The 21288-nt window shown below is 48.6% G+C and overlaps 9 protein-coding genes across 9 annotated transcripts; 7 read left to right on the top strand and 2 right to left on the bottom strand.

Moving 5' to 3' along the window:
* Window positions 1–641: 641 nt before the first annotated feature.
* On the bottom strand, window positions 642–3538 carry F4807DRAFT_437791 (ectonucleotide pyrophosphatase/phosphodiesterase family member 3). Its single transcript, XM_047999075.1, has 3 exons — window positions 2493–3538; window positions 1467–2436; window positions 642–1410 (listed from the first exon to the last, which is right to left on the bottom strand). The coding sequence occupies exons 1-3, from the start codon at window positions 3393–3395 to the stop codon at window positions 1004–1006; spliced, it is 2280 nt and encodes a 759-aa protein (XP_047851190.1). The 5' UTR covers window positions 3396–3538; the 3' UTR covers window positions 642–1003.
* A 1039-nt stretch (window positions 3539–4577) lies between these two features.
* Window positions 4578–5994, top strand: F4807DRAFT_463357 (FAD/NAD(P)-binding domain-containing protein; the record flags this gene model as incomplete). Its single annotated transcript, XM_048001968.1, has 4 exons — window positions 4578–4831; window positions 4879–5128; window positions 5184–5462; window positions 5515–5994. The coding sequence occupies 4 exons, from the start codon at window positions 4578–4580 to the stop codon at window positions 5992–5994; spliced, it is 1263 nt and encodes a 420-aa protein (XP_047851189.1).
* A 240-nt stretch (window positions 5995–6234) lies between these two features.
* Window positions 6235–7098, top strand: F4807DRAFT_469917 (uncharacterized protein; the record flags this gene model as incomplete). The annotated part of the gene is made up of 2 exons (XM_048002769.1): window positions 6235–6790; window positions 6876–7098. The coding sequence occupies exons 1-2, from the start codon at window positions 6519–6521 to the stop codon at window positions 7096–7098; spliced, it is 495 nt and encodes a 164-aa protein (XP_047851188.1). The 5' UTR covers window positions 6235–6518.
* A 1051-nt stretch (window positions 7099–8149) lies between these two features.
* Window positions 8150–9373, top strand: F4807DRAFT_437784 (sedoheptulose-1,7-bisphosphatase). Its single transcript, XM_047999074.1, has one exon. The coding sequence runs from the start codon at window positions 8212–8214 to the stop codon at window positions 9208–9210; it is 999 nt and encodes a 332-aa protein (XP_047851187.1). The 5' UTR covers window positions 8150–8211; the 3' UTR covers window positions 9211–9373.
* Window positions 9273–11060, bottom strand: F4807DRAFT_219546 (glycoside hydrolase family 105 protein). Its single transcript, XM_047994040.1, has one exon. The coding sequence runs from the start codon at window positions 10452–10454 to the stop codon at window positions 9336–9338; it is 1119 nt and encodes a 372-aa protein (XP_047851186.1). The 5' UTR covers window positions 10455–11060; the 3' UTR covers window positions 9273–9335.
* A 606-nt stretch (window positions 11061–11666) lies between these two features.
* On the top strand, window positions 11667–13436 carry F4807DRAFT_453242 (MFS general substrate transporter; the record flags this gene model as incomplete). Its single annotated transcript, XM_048000431.1, has 3 exons — window positions 11667–12101; window positions 12176–12915; window positions 12983–13436. 3 exons carry the CDS (start codon window positions 11667–11669, stop codon window positions 13434–13436), a joined length of 1629 nt encoding a protein of 542 aa, XP_047851185.1.
* Window positions 13437–13733: 297 nt separating this feature from the next.
* On the top strand, window positions 13734–15608 carry F4807DRAFT_219516 (RNA-binding domain-containing protein). The gene is made up of 3 exons (XM_047994039.1): window positions 13734–14239; window positions 14364–14469; window positions 14535–15608. Exons 1-3 carry the CDS (start codon window positions 14015–14017, stop codon window positions 15083–15085), a joined length of 882 nt encoding a protein of 293 aa, XP_047851184.1. The 5' UTR covers window positions 13734–14014; the 3' UTR covers window positions 15086–15608.
* Window positions 15499–16955, top strand: F4807DRAFT_219513 (uncharacterized protein). Its single transcript, XM_047994038.1, has 4 exons — window positions 15499–16059; window positions 16155–16198; window positions 16379–16604; window positions 16701–16955. The coding sequence occupies exons 1-4, from the start codon at window positions 15854–15856 to the stop codon at window positions 16840–16842; spliced, it is 618 nt and encodes a 205-aa protein (XP_047851183.1). The 5' UTR covers window positions 15499–15853; the 3' UTR covers window positions 16843–16955.
* Window positions 16956–17950: 995 nt separating this feature from the next.
* On the top strand, window positions 17951–19665 carry F4807DRAFT_469911 (uncharacterized protein; the record flags this gene model as incomplete). The annotated part of the gene is made up of 2 exons (XM_048002768.1): window positions 17951–18348; window positions 18510–19665. 2 exons carry the CDS (start codon window positions 17951–17953, stop codon window positions 19324–19326), a joined length of 1215 nt encoding a protein of 404 aa, XP_047851182.1. The 3' UTR covers window positions 19327–19665.
* Window positions 19666–21288: the final 1623 nt, after the last annotated feature.

The following is a 21288-nucleotide window of genomic DNA, read 5'->3' as shown; positions in this document are numbered from 1 at the left end:
TCGTGCGAGGTGGGTCTGGAAGTTTCAGGGGTCTGAGGGGTGATGACGTAGATGTGCGATACCGTCGTTGGGGCAGGTGGAGATGGAGGGCGGGTCCACGCCACCCTGCGGCTGACATAACTAGGGTCCCATTCAGTACCCCTGGCTGTGGCTTCGATCTGCAGTCTGCCCTTTTTAAGCTTCACTTTAACCGTGGTTGCGGTATTCACAGAATAGAAACTGAACGTTGAGGAGTATGACTCGTTCAGAATATTGTACCAGCCTGGCTCTAGTAGAAGAGTCATCAATTTATGTATTGACTCATTCATCACAAATGTCTCGTTCCTACCCCCAAACTCAGGTGTGCGTCTAATTCTAAGAATCACGACTTATCTCTTTGACTGGCAGTTGTCTACAGCCAGGGATTAGGAGGCAAAATACAGCTTCACATGACTTGGTGGACCAGACCCAGAATGTAGAGCATGAATGGTACTTGATTTTACTTATATTTTGTCTTGTGCCATTTGTACCAGCGATGCCCTGGACCGAGCTTTTGTGGGTGCTTAGGTGTATCTTGCCTCTTAATCCCTGGCTGTAGACAACTGCCAGTTAAAGAGATACCGTAGAAACAAGTACACTGTATCCCACTCCCAAGGTACATATATGGACATACTTAATTACGTTCACACATATAGATGGGCAGGTAGCTTATCAAATTTCCACGATAATACATGGTGCCAATCCCAAGCACACTATTAACGTTGATTATCGGCATTCGCTGTTTTGAAACTATCCAAAATAACGACGTCGCTTCCATGCCATGTCTTCCCCATAGGCGACTACTCTACCAAAATCTACTAACAAGCTCTATGCAAGGAGACTTCAACGCTCTAGGAGGAACTAGAAAACGCCACCAACACCAATTTCCTGGACAGTATACAAGTATCCGAGTACAGCGTGACCTCCATCAAGGAAGGAACACCAAGATCAAAAGGAGGAAAAATAGTAAAGCATAAAGACCACCCTAAGAGGATCCTTTACCGATTCCCTTGACCGTATCAATTAAACCATCAAACTTGTCCTTCACCCAATCCCAAGTATTCTGCCACCATGATGATCCGCTGCTGTTATTCTCATCATTTGCTGGTGGACTTTGCTCTTCTGGCTTGTCGATTGCGGGGTCTACGCCAACTGTCGAAGAGGGCTCAGTACCTTCAGAAGTTGTCTCCACTTGATGGGGGTCGGATGTTGTCCCCGTCGCGATCTCTCCTTCGGGTGTTGTCTCGACAGGAACGGGATCTGCTGGCTCTTCGAGGGCTGCGTCCGGGTCGTGTAGACCAGTGATCTTAAGTGGTAGATGCAGCGTTCCATTGTTTGGCATAGCCTTCATACCAACGGAGTCGCAGAGAATGTTATAGACATTGATATTTTCTGCGGACAGTCAGTGATTACTCCAACGACGAGGGGATGGCAGAGAAGTTACGTACGGAATATCTCCACCTTGCTATGAGGTTGGTGTGGGAAAGCAGGCCCACGGGCAACGAAAATGGCTCTCATCAAAGGATGTTCGTGATCGTAACCGTGGAGTCCTCTTGGGTGGTAGACGCGATTTTTAGCCTTGGCTTCTTGTATATCGAACTCTTCCCGCTTAACAATCGCCCACCCTGTTTTGGGGATAATCCACAAAGGTGCAATGCGCTTGTTGTTGCTAAAGTGGTAGCGCTCCGGCATGTCCTTGTCTCTCAAGTACACTTCAAAATTGGGATTTGATTTGACCTTCTCAGCAGCTTGTTCATATAGTAGCTGTAAGTCATCCGGGTTCTTTGGCCGGATCCCAACTAAGGGCCATCCATCGAGATGCTCTACTTTCTCTATGTCCACCAGATCTTCAATTTGAATCATGCGGCTAACGTCCGTTGTGGCCATACCGTGATCAGAAACGATGATTACATTGACAATATCGGTGAGATTCCTCTTCTCGAGACCATGGAAAAGTCTATTCAGCATCTTATCGACTGAGTGGATCGTCGACCGTATCCGAGTGCTGTTCGGGCCATAGCGATGACCGTCTGCGTCGACGTTAGGAACGTAGGCCGCTATGATTTGCGGTCTTATATCGTTGGGATCCGCGTCTGGAGTCTCCACTCCTGGTTTATCAAGGAATTCAAGGATTCGATCGACTTTGTTGTTTAGTTTCTCTTTGCCGTTGTACTTGTCTAAAAAGCTCGGCTCTACCCCCATGATATGTGCTTCACTACCAGGCCACATATGAACTGCTGTGCGGACTCCTTGCTGCTCAGCGGTGACCCAAAATGGTTCACCAGCCCACCATTTGGGATCAAGGCTTTTGTCCGGGTCGGTATAATAGAACTCCCCTTCCAGGTCCGGATCCCAAAAAGTGTTTCCCACCACTCCATGGCTTTCCGGATATAAACCAGTCGCAAGTGTGTAATGATTCTATAAAAAAATGAGTCGAGGGAATAGCGACAAAGGCTCGGGGATGGGTAACTTACCGGGAATGTAACAGAGGGGAATGATGGGGTCATATACAACGGCGAAACACCCTCCTTGATGAAGGAATTCAACCTTGGCGTCAGACCTCGGTTTAGAAAATCCGCTCGGAACCCGTCGAGACTGATTATAAGGGTAGTTGGCAGAAATAGAGCAGAACCATTGCTGACCAGCTGAGTAGGAACCACCAATTGTGCTTGTTCTTCTGTTTTCCTGCTCTGAACGAGCTTCCAGATGACGAGACCTAGGAAAGCCACGCCAACTATGATAGTAGCATGTATCAACAGCCATTTCTTCCATCGTCTCGTCTTCGCAGTCTTGGCATCCGATACCTGAATTAGACGTTTACGATCGAGCTCGTCGCTATCATCCCGGTCGCTACTGTCGCCGGTAGTACTTCCGTCTTTCATTCCCCCTGATTCCATTTCATACATAAGTTCGCCATCTTCGCCATCACGGGCTTCTCTGAGCAACCGATCTTTCTTTTCTTTACGGCGTGTTCGTCTGTTTCTTCGTTTCTCATGATGTAAGTCCTCCGCAGAACTCCCAGCATCATCTATTGCGCTTCCCGATCCTGTGAGGTTATAGCCCCTCAGCATGCGTATGGGGTTGGGTAGTGCAAGATTGCTCCCTCGCCTATGAATACTGCTACCTCTCCGTTCCCGCTCGCGTCGAGCCCTCGAGTCGGTTATCAGCTTGTCCAACTCTTCCTCTTCCATCAAGACCATGCGATCACGTGCGCGTAACTCCTTGCTATTCCGCGCAGCAGCTAGTAGTTCGTCATCTTCGCTATCGGTGTCCTGGTCGCTTCGACTATGTAATGATATGGCGTCGTCGTCGTAGCGGATGGGGGAGAGGAGGGACCCGTCCCTCTCAACGTTGGTATTTATTGGTTGGAGAGGCATCTTGATCGGAAAATTGCACGTCTATAAGGATATGATGACGAGCTCATTGCCAGGCTTAGTTTGGATGACTGTGAAGGAGCATTGTCGTCAAATACAAAATTGATGTTGGAACATGGAATCCAGGGTTGCCATTTAGCGGCCGCGTGGTTGGTACCTAGATACCTAGATACACTCCATCAACAGTTCCACATGTGCAGTTTCCATGCAGAAGATCAAGCCACTATCCGATTTAGCCTAGTACCTGGCCAAGATTGACTAATCAAATCCCTTGTGTAGCTCAGAAGCCACAATTTTAACTACCTGTCAGCTGGCTTGTGCGCAAGACCAGCTGCGAACCATCGGGATTCTATTTTTGGCTAATTAATCTGATTCGACTGTTCTTATCGTACCTTATCACCTGGATTCAATCACCCTCTACCATTTTACTCCTGACTTCAGAATCTACATACAGCTCATAGAAGGGCACGAGAAATTACCTATTTTCAAGTCGCATGATATAGCCTCAAATACTTCTAATGTTAATCGTCTTCGCCCTGAAGTTTCTTTCATTACTTCGGTACACTGCCCTTTTTTCCAATCCAATGATATAAAATGCGCGACTAAGAGCGCAGACATGAAAACACCATCTTGACAAAGGGCTTCGCTTTCGTCATGAGTATTTCAAGTTATCAATGAATTAATAGCGTTGTAAGCCATGAATACCTGCATCTGTCTATATAGGTACTAGGTATATATGAATCGAAACACTTCCAAGTGACCAATCATATAACTCCCACAACTGACGCTTGGGTCAATCTGGTGGTTGATTGAGTTGTTCATGAGACAGGGATTACCATGACGTACAGTTTCGCGAAAAGACTTCCTACTCTCGTAATATACTATTGCAGCATACCTAGGTAGGTATACATCGGGATTCTTCTCTCTAACCCCGCTCAAATCTCTATAAGATCGTATGTCTATGAAGCCATCTAACGGCTCTAGACTTATCAGCACTTTCAAGCACGGAGTTAGCCCTTCGCACGTCATTCACGTGATGGTTGACGTTATACTGCTTGGTCAGACTTTGTAATTCTTGAGGATAAGTTGATTTAACGTGCGGGTTATCATTTAAGTATAACTATGTTAATTAAGATGGTACGTAATTTATGATAATTGTCATCCGCCTTGGCAGTAATTCACAGTATGACAGTGAACGGGAACTCATCTCGGCGCCATCTGCGTGTGGCCATCATCGGAGGTGGCCCCGGTGGCCTCGCAACAGCCATTGCCCTGTCTAAGATTCCGGACGTTACTGTGAATATTTACGAACAGGCAACGGTACTGCGGGAAGCAGGTGCTGGCATAAGTATTGGCTCAAATACATGGAACGCATTGGAGTTACTGGGCGTTGCGGATACGCTGACCAGCGGACATCCGACATGGACGGTCCTTAACATGTGAGTCGTTACGCGCATATCACATGCTGTCGCTAAATTAGAATAAGGAACGGGCGTTCTGGGGAAGAACTAACTCGCCGTGAGAAGGTACGGGATGAGACTGGACGTCCTCCAATTCGCACTCAGCGGACGAAGCTTCAGTCAGCCTTATTAGCTCATGTGAAGCCTGGCATACTGCAACTATCCAAGAGACTAGCACGTATGGTTGACAAGGGCCACGAAGGTGTCGAGTTATATTTTGAAGATGGGACTATCACGACAGCTGACCTAGTAGTTGGTGCTGATGGTATTAGATCTGTAAGACAATGCTCCGGTGCTAAAACAACATAATTTCTTACAGTGAACAAAATAGGTCGTCCGAGATACAGCATGGACAGATTACGAAATCAAGTTTACCGGAACAACTATATGGAGAACTCTTCTACCTTGGGACGACGTAAAGGACCTAGATCCTCGCTTCGAAATTACCGGTTGGTGGCATACACCGACTACGCACGTCTATTTTTCTCCTGTCGGAGAAGGACTCTGGGAAATAGCCTCTAGAGCATGGCAAGATCCGAAAATCCATAGCGCGAATAAGAAAAGCTGGGGTGTTCCTGTAGAAAATTCTCATGTCGAATCACACTTCACGGTATGATACCTTTTTTAGTAATTGATTGTATTTGTTGGCTGATAGAAAGTAGGAATATCTTCCCCAAATCAGGGAAGCGCTCGCAAGAGTGCCTCCTGGCGGTTGGCGCGAGTTCGCTGCGTTTGCTGGACCCGAACTGGCGAAACTCACTGCGTGGGATAATAAGATCGTGCTCGTCGGGGATTCATCTCATGCCTTATCCGGGGCATTTGGATCAGGGGCCGGATTTGCAATTGAGGACGGCTACATTTTAGCGCGGGCCCTTGAATATTGGAAGAATGACACCAGCAAGGCTCTTCCCCTATTTGATGCTATTCGATTACCTTATTATTCGCGGATGTATGCGCATCTTGCTTCCGAGGCCGATAAACGCGCCGCAAAGCTGAAGGCTCTTGGGAATCCAACATTCGACGAACAAGTTAAAAATAAGATTATTACAGATGGTGGAAAGGACATGTCCTGGATTTATCAGAATGACATCGGTGCTGTTTGGAAGGAGTCCGTTCAACAGCTTGAAGGAACTTACACTTGATGCGGTTCTGGGCTTAACTTACCGACATTTATAGAACGAGGTACTTCTAAATCCCACTGATAACTATGTCGAGTACCATTTTAAATGGCAACTATTAACTTTTCTAGACTCTCACGACGCCACATCTAGATACCTAGTTAAGGTTATTGGGGAATATTATTGACTTAGTGTAGAGCTGAAGGATAACATCCTGTTGACTTTAACTCTGAGTTCAGAGCCCCTATTTGGCCTATCTGACGTGATACATTTTACTGATTTACGTAGAAAACGACTCAATTGAACAAGACGAGCGCCAGAGGCTAGATATGAAAGTGCGATGCACGCCCACAACTTAACTTTAGAGTAAATTCAGATCGCTACGGCCTGCTATGTCTCATTGCGAAAACCAAGATCTTTGAAAAGGGGAGCCAGATCCCAGCTTACTCCCTTCTCCTTCCTCACATTTCCCAAGACAAAACAGATTACCCAGAGAACACCAGAACCAACATAATTCTGCAATCAGAGCCCTTACCAAATTTATCAACATGCGTTTTTCAATCTTATCGATCGTCGCGGCGTATGTAGCCGGAGCCATGTCTCTGGTCATCCCGCAGAACACTACTTATAACGAGACCTCTCACGATGGGACTCAGAACCTCACGTCTTCACTCTCTCCGGCGTCCCACCGTGGGGATTATCACGTCAGCTACGATTGCGGCGGAAGTATCATGTGTCCCACCGTGAAGGTTGTCTGGTGCGACTTGGGCATAAACCGGAAACTCATTCGCAACGATGATCTCAACTACGGAGCTATCGGGTACGTCCAATTATCCTGAGGTTATTGTTGTTTTTGAAAACTGCGAGAATATCGGGATTCATTCGCTAACTTACCTCCTCTGCAGAAGCGGAAAACCACATTTCGGTGTCTGCCACGGGAAAGCCACCGACTTCGGCTGCGGTATTATCATCCAAGGACCTAGTCATTGCGTCCGATCTGGCAACGATATGTGGTGGGATTATCAGGAAATCAGGCAATGGGGCTGTCACCATTGCGGACACAAGTACTGGGGCGACGGATGTTCGACTGACATCGATTACTGGCAGTCCTGCCGCCTAGTATGGTAAAGGTAGACAGTATGGTTGGCGATGATTTCGTGTAGATCGAGGAGCCCGTTTTCGAAAGCAACATGAGAATTGGAATCGACTGGATGGGTTTCCCTTGGATAACCGCCAACGAGTTAGGGGCAGCGCTGGTTGGACATTGTACCTCCATAACTACCTAGGTATATGATTTTTGAATCATGCCGAGAAAAGGAGGCGTGAACTCTACCTAACCAATGCGTGTTCACGACAAGTTGTTAAAGACAGAGATGTCGTCGGACTGTGAGGATGGACGACATTTCATAGGTACCTAGACGATTAAACCCAACACGACTTTCACGAACAGGAGATCCTCTGTCGCCATACACTAGATAGAAAGACTTCATACGTCACTACTTCTAAACCATGACAAACCTCTATATATTTGGCATGTGAGTTAGTTACCTACCTACGTATTGTTGGTGCTTATACACTAACAGTGATTTGTTAGATAACTCAACGCGGAACATTAGTCATTGTACCGGACTTGGCTCGAAGTGCGATCCGCGTCCGAGAAGACACTCTTGTCGGTATAGTTGAAGATCTTAAGAAATCCATCATGAAATCCGGTATATGACGAGACAAAACGCTTCAAATGTCGAGGTAGTCTTCTCCAACCTGTTTAATATCTTGACGAATCAGGGTTCCTCGAACTTCTACACCCAAACTTCTATTTAGCCCCTATTCTGTCTAGTCCGTCGAGCACACTAGGTACCTATCTAGGTATGTAGTACGTGACGATTGACCTTGATTCCGGGGCCCTATGGACATCCATATTTAAGCTACTTAATCTCGTCCAAAATCTTGACATTATAAGGCTTCACTAGCCAAGTCACCACTCGATTGAAATTGGATACCTAGTGTCCGCAACTTGGAGCTTGTTGTACGATCAAATAATCATGTCCTTAATGACATAGGAATATATAACTGTGAGACGAATAAGGATTTATGCGAGCCTTGAACTGTATTTAAGGACCCGGTAATTGCATAATTTTGAGGCTTTTTAGATGAGATCGAGACCTAAATGTTCATATTTATCTAGTTCACCTAAGAGACAACTCAATCATCAAGACTTCCGGAATTACCAAATACACAAATATGACTGATTCCGGACTGCTCCGTCATCTTCGATCTGCTGTACCTTCACAGGCACATAGAGGGCTGATAGAGTCAGTACTACCAACGCTTATTGACTGTATATCGGACATAGCAAGTTCTCTCAGGAGCTCACACTATGTTTCGCAGGCGGGCAGCGCGAATGCGTTCGGCGACGACCAGCTAAATGTGGATGTATTGGCCGAAAATAACATCCGATCCGCTATTTCACGCTGCGCTTTCGTGGCCACCGCCAGTAGCGAAGAGGACCCAGTGGAAAGAGATGTTCCACATCAGCAAGGATCTGAATCTGCTACTAATGCTCCCGAAGAGCAATATACGGTCGCGTTTGACCCTCTGGATGGCAGCTCTATCATAGCGCCAAATTGGACAGTCGGGACCATCATCGGTGTTTGGCAGGGGAAAACAGCGCTCAACCAACCTCCGGCAAGCAGACAAGTGGCCGCTGTGCTTGGCGTCTATGGGCCGCGCACTACAGCCATCATCGCGCTCCGCACACCTGGGTCGGAGCCAGCATGCCTGGAAATAGGAATTGGCGAGAATGGGGTACGTGACTGCGAAGTCATTCGGCCTGTAGTCCGGCTGGCGGAATCCCCGTTCAAGACCCGTTATTTTGCCCCCGCGAACCTCCGTGCGGCGGCAGACGATGAGAAGTACATGGGTCTAATCTCCCATTTCATCCAAAACAAATACACGCTGAGGTACAGCGGCGGGCTTGTTCCGGACGTAGTTCATGCGTTAGTCAAGGGACATGGCATCTACATCTCTCCAGTCACCGCAGCTAGCAAGGCAAAGCTGAGACGCCTGTACGAGCTGTTCCCCTTAGCTCTGATCATCGAGTGTGCGAGAGGAAAAGCGATCGACCCAGCTGATGGGACGGACATATTGGATAAGCAATTGACAGACCTAAACGAAACCGCGGGATTAGTCTGCGGGACGGCAGACGAAGTCGATTTCGTGAAGAAATCCCTTCTCAACTAAGTGAAAGAGGTACCTACCTCTAGTAATTAATAGAGTACGGTTAGTATCAAATAGGTAGATGGTTGGTAAGCCCGATTGCATTTTTACTAGATTAATTTTATACACTAGACTACCTACCTAGATACTTAAATAAACACCCTGAGGAACTCGACTAAGGCTATAATAGCCATAGCCTGTCCATAAGGCATGCTTGTGATCGGAATATCCTTATAGTGCTGTAAGGTATGGCCCATCCCTGTGCCGAAAGATGTGTTCAGGAGTTCACCGTCGACGTCGATGTTATCCAGAACGGCCTGTACCGCCTTAATGGCTACGGCCTCGTACTCTTTCCCAATGTGCTTCTTCCTTTGCGCCTTCATAATTCCGAAGGCGAATCCGGCCGTCGCGCTGGATTCGACGTAGGAGCCTTCTTCCTCTGGTTGGTCCAAGAGCGTACGCCACAGACCCGAAGTCGTCTGGAGCGGCTTGAGAGCTTCGCACTGCGCGTTTAACGTATCTAGAAGATGCGTCCGGATCGGGTCGTTGGCTGGTAGGTCTAGCAGCTCCAAAAATTCGGGAATCACGATCGTCAACCATGCATTTCCTCTCGCCCATAAGGCATTCGCGAAATTGTGTCCCCCCTCGTGAAACGTCCAGCCGTGGAAGAACAACCCCGACTTCGTATCAAATAGGTACTTGATGTGGATTAAGAATTGCCTCTTCGCTTCATCAACGTAGTGAGGTCTATTTAGCAATTTTCCAATCTTGGCTAGGGGCATAACAGTCATCATGAGCGTGTCATCCCATAGCTGCTGGTCGTTGACCTCCAAATACGTGATATGTTGCATACCACCATACTTGGTTCTCTCTAGGTCGTGGTACGCCCACTCTGCCCAACTGTCTAGCCAGGGAAGATAGGTTTGATTGCCCGTCCTCTCGTATACGTAGGCTAGGGTTAAGAATACGGCCATCGTGTTGATGTTCTTCGTAGTGCCGCCAGCAGCGAATCGGTTCGCGAACCAGTCTTCGATGATCTTGAGATACTTCTCGTCCCCAGTTAATGAGTAGTAAGCCCAGATTCCATTCAGGCCAATCCCGTGAGTCCATTCCCAATCATTCCATCCTTTTGTATCAATTACGCGGCCATCGGCGAGCGTCATAAGAAATTCTCCCGTCTTGTCTTTGATGTTCACGAGCCCATCGATGAGGAGCTGGATTTTGGCGTGAACATCACTCGATTTAATGCCATGGACTTCTGCCGGCATTTTAGCTAGAAGATGATGTTTCTCGCAGATGTCTAGATATGTCTAAGTTGGTAGGTGATTTGACAGGAACGTTTAGGAGGCGAATTGTAGAACGATATATGGACGTATAGGTAGATAATGGTCCTCTTCTCTGTTCATGAATAATTGATAGACCGTCACTTTCCAGATGAAGCACTCGATTTGATCTGTCGTACTAAGTATGATCGATTCCCCAAACTATCTAAGAGATCAACAAGAAAAAGGGATAATCGATATAGATATCCGAGAGTTCCCCTCGTGAGGAGTTACGCACTCCGCATGCGTACCTACCTATCGTATCTTGGTACTATGGTAGCGTCTTAAGCGTCTCCAGTTGTCGGGGTATTATATCGCTTCAGTACCCACCCACTCTGTGCTAACCATCAGATCTTAGGGATCTCATCCCGCGTGATAGGAACCTCGCAAACTCATCGCTAGAGTACCTGCATACATGAAACAGCGTATAAGAAAAGGCCCTGGGTCCTTTTATACCGAACGAAGACTGCTCTTAAGCCGTACAGTCACAGCTGAACTCCGATGGAGAATTTGGGACCGACCTTGGCGATGGCTTCGGCCTAGCTAGCGCCGAGTGCAAGCTCTCTGAGGGGAAGACCCCGGTTTTTCTAGGCTCGTCTCATCCGAAAAAATTGGAGCTTCGTTTAAAGCATCAGGATTTTCGGGCCTAAGCTACGGCCCTTGGGGTTCATCCCCATCCCCCAGATTTTGGAGAACTAAACCCCAGAAAGCCCCGGACTGCCCAGGTTGCCCGGACTCTTTCTGAAATAGTGCAGCACTAAAATAAGCACCAGTGCCTTGATGGATATAGTCGACTAATAGTATCTGAGATGATTCGTTGAATGTTGTTCCTACGAAGTCCCCCACTTTCATGTTAATCCGATGAGGTGGTTCTCGACCCAGGCCAATGTGGGCGAATGAACGCACGCAGTATGGTCGGCCATCTGACCCCTTGTTGAATAGCTCGCTTGCGACGTTACGACGCCATGACAAGACAGGCTTATTCACGCGAGAGGGTCGGGGGTGAGTGGTGCGAGACGCAAATAAAAATCTCATCTCTCCCGACTCTACACCTCACCTCATCTCACTTCAACTTCCGTTCTGTCTCCTCTCAGGCGTTTTCTTTTCTGCGGCGTGCATAGCCGCTGCCACCAGGCCTGCTGAACACTTGCCCTCATCATGTCGTCTACAGAAGTTCGGGATCTGGACACAGTCCAACCCATGTCGCCTCACCAAGATGATGATGCGAAGAAGTACTCGATGGAGGAGGTGGAGCGGGCACGCTCGGCGGCGGACGAAGTCGATGAGAAGGGGGAACGGGAAGACTATGGCAAGATCGACCAAGAAGTCGCTAAATACTCGTCGTCAGCTCGGATTGAAATATCGCCCGAAGAAAACGATAGACTTCGAAGAATGATTGATAAACGCATCCTGGTGGTCATGATCACGACGTATTTCCTTCAGGCTATTGATAAAGGCACATTGTCTTTTTCCTCGATCATGGGTCTGCCGAAAGATACCGGCATGCTTACTCCTGAGGGGAAAGTAAGCCAAAGCTTTTCGTGGTTGACGACTTGTATTTATATAACCATACTCGTCGTCGAGTACCCGCAGGTAGGGCTCAATCTTGGTTCTCCCTGGGATATCTCGGTAGCTGAAACAGTATGCTAACGATATGAGAATTGCAGAACTATATCATCTCCAAAGTTCCTGTTGCCAAGTATCTTAGCTTTTCGATCATCGCCTGGGGTACTACACTTGCCTGCCACGCCGCCTGCAAGAACTTTGTTGGGCTCGTGGCTGTCCGTACGCTCCTGGGACTTTTCGAATCGGCCTGCCAGCCTGCGTTTGTGATCCTCTCCGCCATGTGGTACAAACGTGAAGAGCAGGCCTCGAGGGTCACATACTGGTACATGATGAACGGTGCGCAACAAATTGTGGGTGGGCTTCTTGCCTATTGCTTTACCTTGATCACGGATGGTCCTCTCAAGTCGTGGCAGTGGCTTTTCCTGGCTTACGGGGTCATCTCCGTCATATTCGGAGTATTCGTTCTCTGGTGGATGCCCGATTCCCCTATGCGTGCTAAATGCTTCAGTGAGGAGGACAAGCGTTTGATGGTAGAACGTGTCCGAGGAAACCAGACAGGTCTGCAGAATCGCGTCTTTAAAAAGGAGCAGGTTTGGGACGCCCTGACCGACTTTCAAACTTGGTGTTACGCCGGAATTCAGTTCACGACGACTCTTCCGACTAGTGGTCTCGGCGCTTTCGCAAACTTGATCATCTCGGGTAACCTTGGATTCACCAACCTCCAGACGCAGCTCTTGTCGATGGTTCTCGGCTTTTACATCATTATCGTACTATTAGGGTCGGTCTGGTTGGTCAAGAGGTTCAACCAGAACATCCTAACCATGCTAGGCTTCATTATACCGCAAGTCTCCATATCATCCCTCATTCTAGAGACGGCGGTACGGTAATGACTGACATTATTGGTCTAGGTCGTTCGTCGGAACCATTCTACTAATGACTATTCCCAACCATACATTCCCTCAGCACGTAGGATTGCTCATCGCCTACTATATCACTCTATCTTTCTGGGCTGCGCAAACCCTTGGTCTTTCGATGATGTCTCGAAACGTTGGTGGGCAAACCAAGAAGAGCGTAGTGGTAGCCACAAACTTCGTCTTTTGGTCCGCTGGCAATGCTATCGGTCCCCAGGTCTTTCTCTCTCGCGAAGCTCCCAAGTACTTCACAGCTTTTTCGACCCACCTTGGTTGTTATGCCTTTCTCGTCATCATCCTGGTGGTCTTCCGCTTCTATCTTGCCAGGCAAAACAAGAAGCGTGATCAGTTGGCAGCAGCCGGTGTCAGCGAGGCTCGTGACGAGAGGCTAGCGCATGCCTTTGAGGACTTGACGGATAGGGAAAACCCGAACTTTAGATACGTATATTAGGATAGTGAATCTCCTTTAATATTATATTATAAACAAAGAAGCGCGGACATATACCAGATGTCAAACTCGAGAGAGACTGGCAATTGTGCGAATGCGAGGTTCAGATGCGAGGTAATTGATGGAATCATTGTTGTCGATTTCGGTATTTATGCATTGTACATATGTATGATTGTGCATAGTAAGCTTACCTTAAAGTACATATATCTATTTAATACATACCTGCATGATTATGAGTCACGTGGCGTCGAGCTTAACTTCCAGACTGCACCAGCTGCACCTGAATTTAGCAAACGGAACCCACTCTTCCCACCCAAGTTACGAATATAGTTTGGCTTGACCGATTTTAGATAGCAATAGCAACTGCAACCTCAAGGCGAAGCTTCCAAAGCTTCAATCCCACCCATTCCTCGTTCTTCCCAGGTCAAAATCCACTTCATTACCATAGTTTCTTCTCAACTTACTGCGTACAACCCTGGATCTCGAGGTTGCCCATTTGCGTTATTCATCGTCTGCACGCCAATACTTCCCGTCTCTATAGAAAATAGAGGCGACCCTCAAACTCAAGATAATTCATCAAAATGGATTATCGATCGCCTTCTCGAGATCGTTACGAGTCGCGCTCCCCGACGCCTAAATCGCGTTATTCACGCTCGCCTTCGCCAGTTCGCCACCGTCGGTCCCCTATCAGATCGCCAACACCAGTCTCTCGCCGTAATGGCAGACTTCGTAGCGAGAGCAGGAGTCCGAGCCGTGGCCGAGATGACAGGGGTAGGAGTGAGAGCCCGTTGAGAGGAAGTACCAAGGTCAGTCAATTCTCCCTAAATATATCTTTGCGTGACTCCATCGTCGCGCATCTACCAATATATACCTACCAATTCTCCCGCGTAGTCTTGGCGTGCATGCTAATTTTAGGTGTTTGGCCTTTAGATTGTGGTTGAGAAGTTGACCAAGACCATCAATGAGGAACATCTGCATGAGATCTTCGGCCAGTACGGTCCTATCCGAGACCTGGACATGCCTGTGAATAGACAATGTAAGTAAAATCTCTCCATTGCATCTATTTTGAACATAGCAAGGTATTAACGTGGCCTTTCTTAGTCAATACGAACCGTGGAACCGCGTACATTCTCTACATTCACGAGGCAGATGCCGAGGCTGCTATTGCTCACATGCACGAAGCCGTCCTCGATGGCACGGTAATCAATGTGTCCATCGTGCTCCCCCGACGCAAGTTTTCGCCTTCTCCCCCGACCGCGACACGAGGCGCCAACATTGACCCTCGCCATCCTGCGCCCGGTCCCAGAGTTGGCGGCAGAGCTGGCGCCGGCACCGGTAGTACTACCAGCGGTGGAAGAGGAGCGGGATTTGGCGGGGGGAGACAACCGCGTTCTCCCCGTTACGGTCGCTCCGGCCGCGACAACTTCGACACTTACCGTCCGCGTTCCTATTCGAGATCCCGATCCCCTCCTCACCGTCGTAACCGAAGTCCGTCCGGCTCGTACGGTTCTAGATCTCGATCTCCCCCGCGACGACGAGGCGGAAGGAAGGAAAGCTACAACGGCCATGATGATGATCGACGTCGTAGTCCCAGCTATGACAGTTTCCGAGGTCGCAGCCGTTCTCGCAGTCGTGGAAGAGGATACCGTTAGGTTGGGACAACATAGGCCGCGTTGTATGTCGACGGGCGTTTATCGAGCACGAGATACCTTGACATGTGATGGGGAAGCTTCTCGTATACGGTTGAAGTCAAAGCAGTCCGTGATGGAATGATGGGCTACCAATTTGGTAGTAGTATGTTTGCTCTGTCCTATTATGCCGTTTCGGATCGGATGCTCATGATCCATTTAGCACATACATCGATATCGATGGCAATCACATTGCACTCGCGTGCATAGATGACCCCCTGGGTTGGTTTTCAGCTGAATCGCCTTACAAATTCATCAGTTGGAATGTCAAAAAGTTTCCCCGGTGCCTTGTTCCATAATATCCATCTCATCTTATCCTATTCGTCTGCGCCGCTCAGATCCTCGTAGAACCACTATGAAATCCCATATTTTCGACGCGAGCTCCACGTTGTCTCCATCGCTATTCCAACCTCAAAGACTTAAATTTCCAATCACGAATCCTGGGGATTGGGTGGTTGGTTATAAATCCTTTCTTGCATTGCATAATCGGTAAGGGTTGAGGGTCAGTTATTGCTGATTAATGCAGCCCATTTGTCATCGACACTATAGTCCTGCCTGCCAACACCCTTGGTTACCTACATAGGCCATATGTCTCGAAATTCTATATATACCGGCTCTGTGCGACTATTGTCGTAATACAGAATAGTCACAGGCAGATTAAACTTCTCAGCCCTATAGACACTTACCTTATTCATCCTCAAGGCTGATTAGAACGCCATATTACCGAGAACGATGTCATCGCCAGCTCACCTACCAGCCCCCAGGCGCATCACCGCCTCGAACCTCCCCCTTGCCGAATCGAGTACCGCAAAAGCGCATTCGGAACCCGGCGTAGAGGTCCTCGTGGACAGCCTCCCTCCCGATCCTATCATGGGAGGTGTCTTGATGAGAGCGCGAGTGGCATCTAGCAAGAGAGTACCGACTAGCAACGACGGACAGTGAGTCACTTGCCGTGTTACTCGTCCTTAAATTAGACCATGGCTCCGAAGGGGCCGCGATGTCGTGGATAGATGAGAGCTGACGAATACCGCAGTGGCAATCTAGCACTCGATGATGTGCCCGGCATGGGAATCGTGTGTATGTGAATTTCCCACCACGTCTCCGATTGCTCTTTTAGACTCCAACTTCCAAGGCACTTAAGAGTTTGCCTGTTCCAGCATATCCAGATATCATTGCGTCCTGTAATAGATATCTCGGTCTATGACCCGCTTCTGACATCTCCCATAACGGTAATGGCTGACCGAATGTTTGTTATAGTGCCAGGGGGTCTGAACATGTACTACCTCGACATCGCCCCAAACTCGGAGGGTGTGATGCACCGTACGACGTCTACCGATTATCTCGTCGTGCTGAACGGGACCCTGAGCCTCTTGACCCCAGCCAAGCCGTTTGACGTAATCGACGGAAAACCCACTTATGGCGAGCCCGTCGAGACGCTTTGCAACCCGGGGGACGTTGTACTCCAGCGAGGAATCGCGCATGCGTAAGTCCTACGAGGAGCAAACCATCTGTTCCGTCCCTGTATCCCTCTGCCTTCAGGCGTATACGATAGAGTCGGGTTCTAACAAATGATATATAGCCTATCGAATCGTAGTAGCGAATGGGTTCGTGTGATGGCCATCGTGCTGGCTTCGGAACCCAATCGTGTACCGGTTACGGGATCGGGTCCCGCAGGGCAGTCGGAAACTTCTGCGGCGTTAGACGACATATGGCTTCAATAAGCGAGCTAGCTTACAACGCTGCTGCGGAAGTCGTCTATCCTGCGCTCATCATATACGCATTTTTGTACAGTGTAACCAACAGAGTTACCTAACGCGTTTATCTTCGGTTATACGAGGCTCGGCTGACGTAGAACGGCCAACGAGCAGGGCTGATATGAGCCTCATGATCGATTGTCGTCTCACCGTTTTACGATCTTCGCGAGTTGCACTTTGTTGGCTGGGCTGGTTACTCGGGACCTAGAATGATAGCCTTAAGGAATATTAAAAATCGAAATCTTCGTTTCACTGGAATCCTTTGTTCCAATTTTACGACTGTCGCTTCATCATGAAATGTGATTCATACTGCCAAGTCTATTCGTATCACCGAAAAACTCTCATCGAGTAATATCATGCGCCGAATAACTACATTGAGGCCATAAGCTAGTTGCCTAGGTAGGTAGTCGGTAGTCAGACTTGATCCGGGCTACAAGACAGCCTAATCCGTGTGCAAGATTCAAGCGGCGTCAAGTTTGCGTTCAGCAGTGTCCCCTTTTACTTGCTTCTCATGTGCAATGAATTCGCGGTCGAGGAGCTTATTGGGTTTAGAGGAGAGTGGTCTGCCAACCGAAAGCGAAGACGAGATGACGGAAGCATGGTATGCTTTTCGGACAATACCCACTATCAAAGGCTGCGATGACTTCACCTGTTCATCCATCCTTCTAAGATGGAAATAGGTACCTGTATAGATGAGCCTAACCCCGAATCTTAGTATGATGAGAGGCGCAGGTCGAATTCTCCTATCGCAAATTGATCCTGTTGCGGTAGGATGTTATGTTGGTTTCACGCTGCTTGGTACAGCAAACACCGGTAGGCTACTCATTTCTCGCCAGGGCTGTTAACGACAACTTCTCGGTACGATTCCCCAACAGTAGGATCTCGAATCCCAAGGGACGAGCCGACCCGCCGTGCCCTATTCCTTCGAGAGAAGTATATAATAGATCTATGGAACCATGTCCGAACGAGTTTGTTACGACCATATTCACAGCAACTTCAACCCTTCAGAATATCGAGATAACAGACAAGCACTATCACTGGTTCGATTTCAAGGAGTCACGTCGACTGTAACGAGATGCTACGACTTCTCGCATCAGCTTCTACCTCGTTGCCATCATCAGCACCGGTCTTTTATGCTAACGCCGATAGAACAGGATATCTCAATCTTTACGAGTTTAATCCTAAGCCGTACTCTATGGAATCATCTAAGATGGGACTACCCAAGATCTCGTTTCCAGACCCACCTCGTCCCCCAACTCCAGGGCCGCCTCCACGGCCACCCCCAATCCCTCCCCGTCCGCCGGTACCGACGCCGCCACCCAGTCCAAATTCTTCAGCAGAAGCAGATCTGCTTCGAGGACTCGTGGCTGAACAGCTCTCCATTGTTGCTGTTCGACTGGTCGACGTCTGGCTCGCTTTAGGCGTGCCAGTATCGCTTCCTCATCCCCCTCGCCCGCCAACTCCAGGGCCTAGGTTGGTACCACTCGTCCTTACTAATCTTCTCGAGAGCAAGTCACTCTGAAACATGGCTTGGGTTCTTACGTACCTTCTGCGGAGTACCTTGCCCTACTCACCGAGAAAATCGGTACTTGGGTAGCTATACGAATTGCCGCTAACTCCGAATCATGTAACAGACCAGGGCCTATAGGTCCTAGACCGGATGTACCTACGCCGCCGCCTAGCCCACGCAGATCCGCAAAAAGTCTCATTAACGAGGCGACCCGCTGCGGTGGGAAGCTCGAAATTAGCTACCTTGGCGAGCATTTGTCGAGACGATTACTGAACGAACACCTGGCTTTTAAACCGGATGCCTTCGTGCCCCTTACGCTGACGACGTCATGTGATTCGCGCAAAGGTACAGACATCGACGACCAGGGAGAGCTATACGACGATAAGCTTACCAACTATTCAGATGATCGAGGTGAAACGGGATTGCATACTCTCGTCTATGATATTGCCCCTTGGAACGAATCGGATCTGGGCGCCCCATATCTCGGTTCCTGCAGCGTGAGCGAGTCATCATGTTCAAGCTTTTCCCTACGTGCTGGCGCTGCAGCTGTCAGGAATGACCCAGATTTATTACGAGCGTCATCGCCAAGGCAGGTCCCTAAATCTCGACCTGATTTGTTCGACGCCGCCCGGGGTCTGTCGTCATTAATCGCGTGCCCGGGAACGTCGGCAGTACATTCGAACCCGGCGTCATCAATATCTGCATGCACAAATATGTTCGATCGGCGCCTTACTATAGCTTATGGGATATCTTCCATATTTCAGGATACTTGCCCGCCGTACGGGAGATCGTCCTCCCGAGACTCCCCGAACCGGGTAACAGAGACAACTCGACTAACCGGACCGCGTCTTCTAGGCCTCGAAGCCTCAGACACCGTGCTCGACTCGGCAGGCACCCGGCTCGTAGGCTCATTAGAGCCAAATTGTTGCGCCGCTTATTGATGGGGATACCGGCGAATCATACGGCCGGATATCCTTCGACACACGCGATTGGCGTGCGGCAGTACTGGCTTACTTGCAGGTCTCGCGGGGTTACACTGCGTAGGGCAGTGCCCTTGCGCCGGTCCCTTGCGGCGGCCTGCTATTCGACTGATTATTCTGTATCCATCACCTGACTTTGATTTTGCTATTTCCGTTTTTCCCATTCCCTTTTCGTCTATAGAATTTGGGGCGTTCGTCACTAGATTGGCAACGGCGCAATTTCCTTTTTTCCCAATCCTTAAGTTTTTCTTGTATCCCTTTCCGTTAGGTACTTTCGTTTTTCTTAGATCTCCTCAACCATTGGTCAGCGTTTTCGGTTGTCGTTGAATTACTAGATGGAGCATCTTCCTTCCTCGCGGAAGGCTCCCCCTTTTTGAGTGGAGACAGGCAAAAAGGGGGGAGTGGGGAACGGGGTTACTGTTATTACGAGTGTACGATGGATTGCATTCCTATTGATCTTCTAACAATTCTGGGTAGAGGGTACTTCCTGGGCAGTTCGCGGCATTTGACTACATTTCTCATACAAGTTCCATGCATGTTGACAAGGCGTCGGTTTTCCAATGATAGACGGCTGAGGTATAAATGGAAAGGATATAAATGTTAGGACGGCAGGACGGATAGTGGACCGATTTTATTTCTTCGTGGGACATTCCTTTATGTGCAGCTGGCGTGGGGGCCGTCGATCTTTTTAGCCACTCTGAGGAGGATTGGCCAATCGGACACTCTCTTTTACCTGCTAGATAGTTATATATGCAGACTGGATCTGACTACAGCTTCCATATCTTCCTATAGGGTTAGGTGTTCCTTCTGGTGCTGCATTCGTCTGCTTTTACTAGATGAGGTAACGGGCTGTGGTAGAGGTCAACGAAAACGAGAGAAGAGGGAGAGGAAAAGGATAGTTATTCTTTCACTTCGCTTCCGTCTTCGGTCCCGTGACAGAACGATCATTGAGCCCACTTCAGCCCAACGAAAAAAAAGGATCTGCATCGTCTGTTCCTTTAGATACACCTATAACGTCACTCGTCGTTGTGGGCCTCTTCAAGACATATCTGTTAATCTGAAACGCTGATGAACTACGAAGTACATACATAGGTACCTAGGTAGTAGTTACTATTTACAGAGTTCTTGGGAGCTTGACATGGCATATCTGTATTCCCATCAATCGGATTGACTCCCTAAAAGATACCTATCATATTCATCATGATAAATCTCCGGACCCAGATCTAATCCAGGTTCGTCGGTAGGCAGACCCGTACACCTTGCCCCCATGCTCACCACAAGCTTAACTTGACTTCCCCCCCGCCGCAACGGCATACAGCCCTATAGTTGTCATCCCTCACGAAATACCGGCCCACCAATCCACTTGCCTTTTTATGTTCTGTGCGTTGGTACGGGACAGCCGACCTTACTGTAACACTGAATCCCCGTCATAGGGTGATATAGTACCTGCAAGTTCGGTGACCTGGAACCACCCTAGTACCCAAGTAGGTAGGTAACCGAAAAGTCCTACGCTCCTATATCCGATATAGGTATCAACTACTGATATATCGCGGCACCAAACCTCGTCATCTAAGTCTAGCATAGGTACCGTCGATGGCGATGCTAAGCTACCAACACAGCATGCGCCTCGTTCACTACCTAAACATCTAAAATGGCTATCGTTCCAAGTTTCAAGTTTCAGCAGGGTATGCTTAGACCCCGGCGTACGTGTCGACTACATTGAAGCTCACGCGGTAAGTCTTGGCATGGGATAACGATTTAGAAACAGGGGGCAGTATAGGCAGAGAATCCATTATATGATTACTTAGATTACGCAAATTCCTTCAGTAAAGCGAAATGGGGCTTTATCTAGTCTCATCTCCGACAGCCATGCCGCGTACGAGAGGAGCCAATACTTGTCCAACTCGAAGTCGAGAGTCATAC

Source organism: Annulohypoxylon truncatum (assembly GCF_022578515.1).
Source record: "Annulohypoxylon truncatum strain CBS 140777 unplaced genomic scaffold F4807scaffold_32, whole genome shotgun sequence".
Classification (NCBI taxonomy): domain Eukaryota; kingdom Fungi; phylum Ascomycota; class Sordariomycetes; order Xylariales; family Hypoxylaceae; genus Annulohypoxylon; species Annulohypoxylon truncatum.
This window is presented reverse-complemented; position numbering and strand designations above follow the sequence as displayed.

Coding starts and splice junctions, on each gene's coding strand:
- F4807DRAFT_219513 (XM_047994038.1), top strand. CDS start 15,854: ATGTCATCGCCAGCTCACCTACCAGCCCCCAGGCGCATCACCGCCTCG. Junction 16,199..16,378: donor GCCCGGCATGGGAATCGTGT/GTATGTGAATTT, acceptor TGTTTGTTATAG/TGCCAGGGGGTCTGAACATG. Junction 16,605..16,700: donor CAGCGAGGAATCGCGCATGC/GTAAGTCCTACG, acceptor AATGATATATAG/CCTATCGAATCGTAGTAGCG.
- F4807DRAFT_437791 (XM_047999075.1), bottom strand. CDS start 3,395: ATGCCTCTCCAACCAATAAATACCAACGTTGAGAGGGACGGGTCCCTC. Junction 2,437..2,492: donor TCCCCTCTGTTACATTCCCG/GTAAGTTACCCA, acceptor ATTTTTTTATAG/AATCATTACACACTTGCGAC. Junction 1,411..1,466: donor TAGCAAGGTGGAGATATTCC/GTACGTAACTTC, acceptor GACTGTCCGCAG/AAAATATCAATGTCTATAAC.
- F4807DRAFT_437784 (XM_047999074.1), top strand. CDS start 8,212: ATGACTGATTCCGGACTGCTCCGTCATCTTCGATCTGCTGTACCTTCA.
- F4807DRAFT_219516 (XM_047994039.1), top strand. CDS start 14,015: ATGGATTATCGATCGCCTTCTCGAGATCGTTACGAGTCGCGCTCCCCG. Junction 14,240..14,363: donor CGTTGAGAGGAAGTACCAAG/GTCAGTCAATTC, acceptor TTTGGCCTTTAG/ATTGTGGTTGAGAAGTTGAC. Junction 14,470..14,534: donor CATGCCTGTGAATAGACAAT/GTAAGTAAAATC, acceptor GGCCTTTCTTAG/TCAATACGAACCGTGGAACC.
- F4807DRAFT_219546 (XM_047994040.1), bottom strand. CDS start 10,454: ATGCCGGCAGAAGTCCATGGCATTAAATCGAGTGATGTTCACGCCAAA.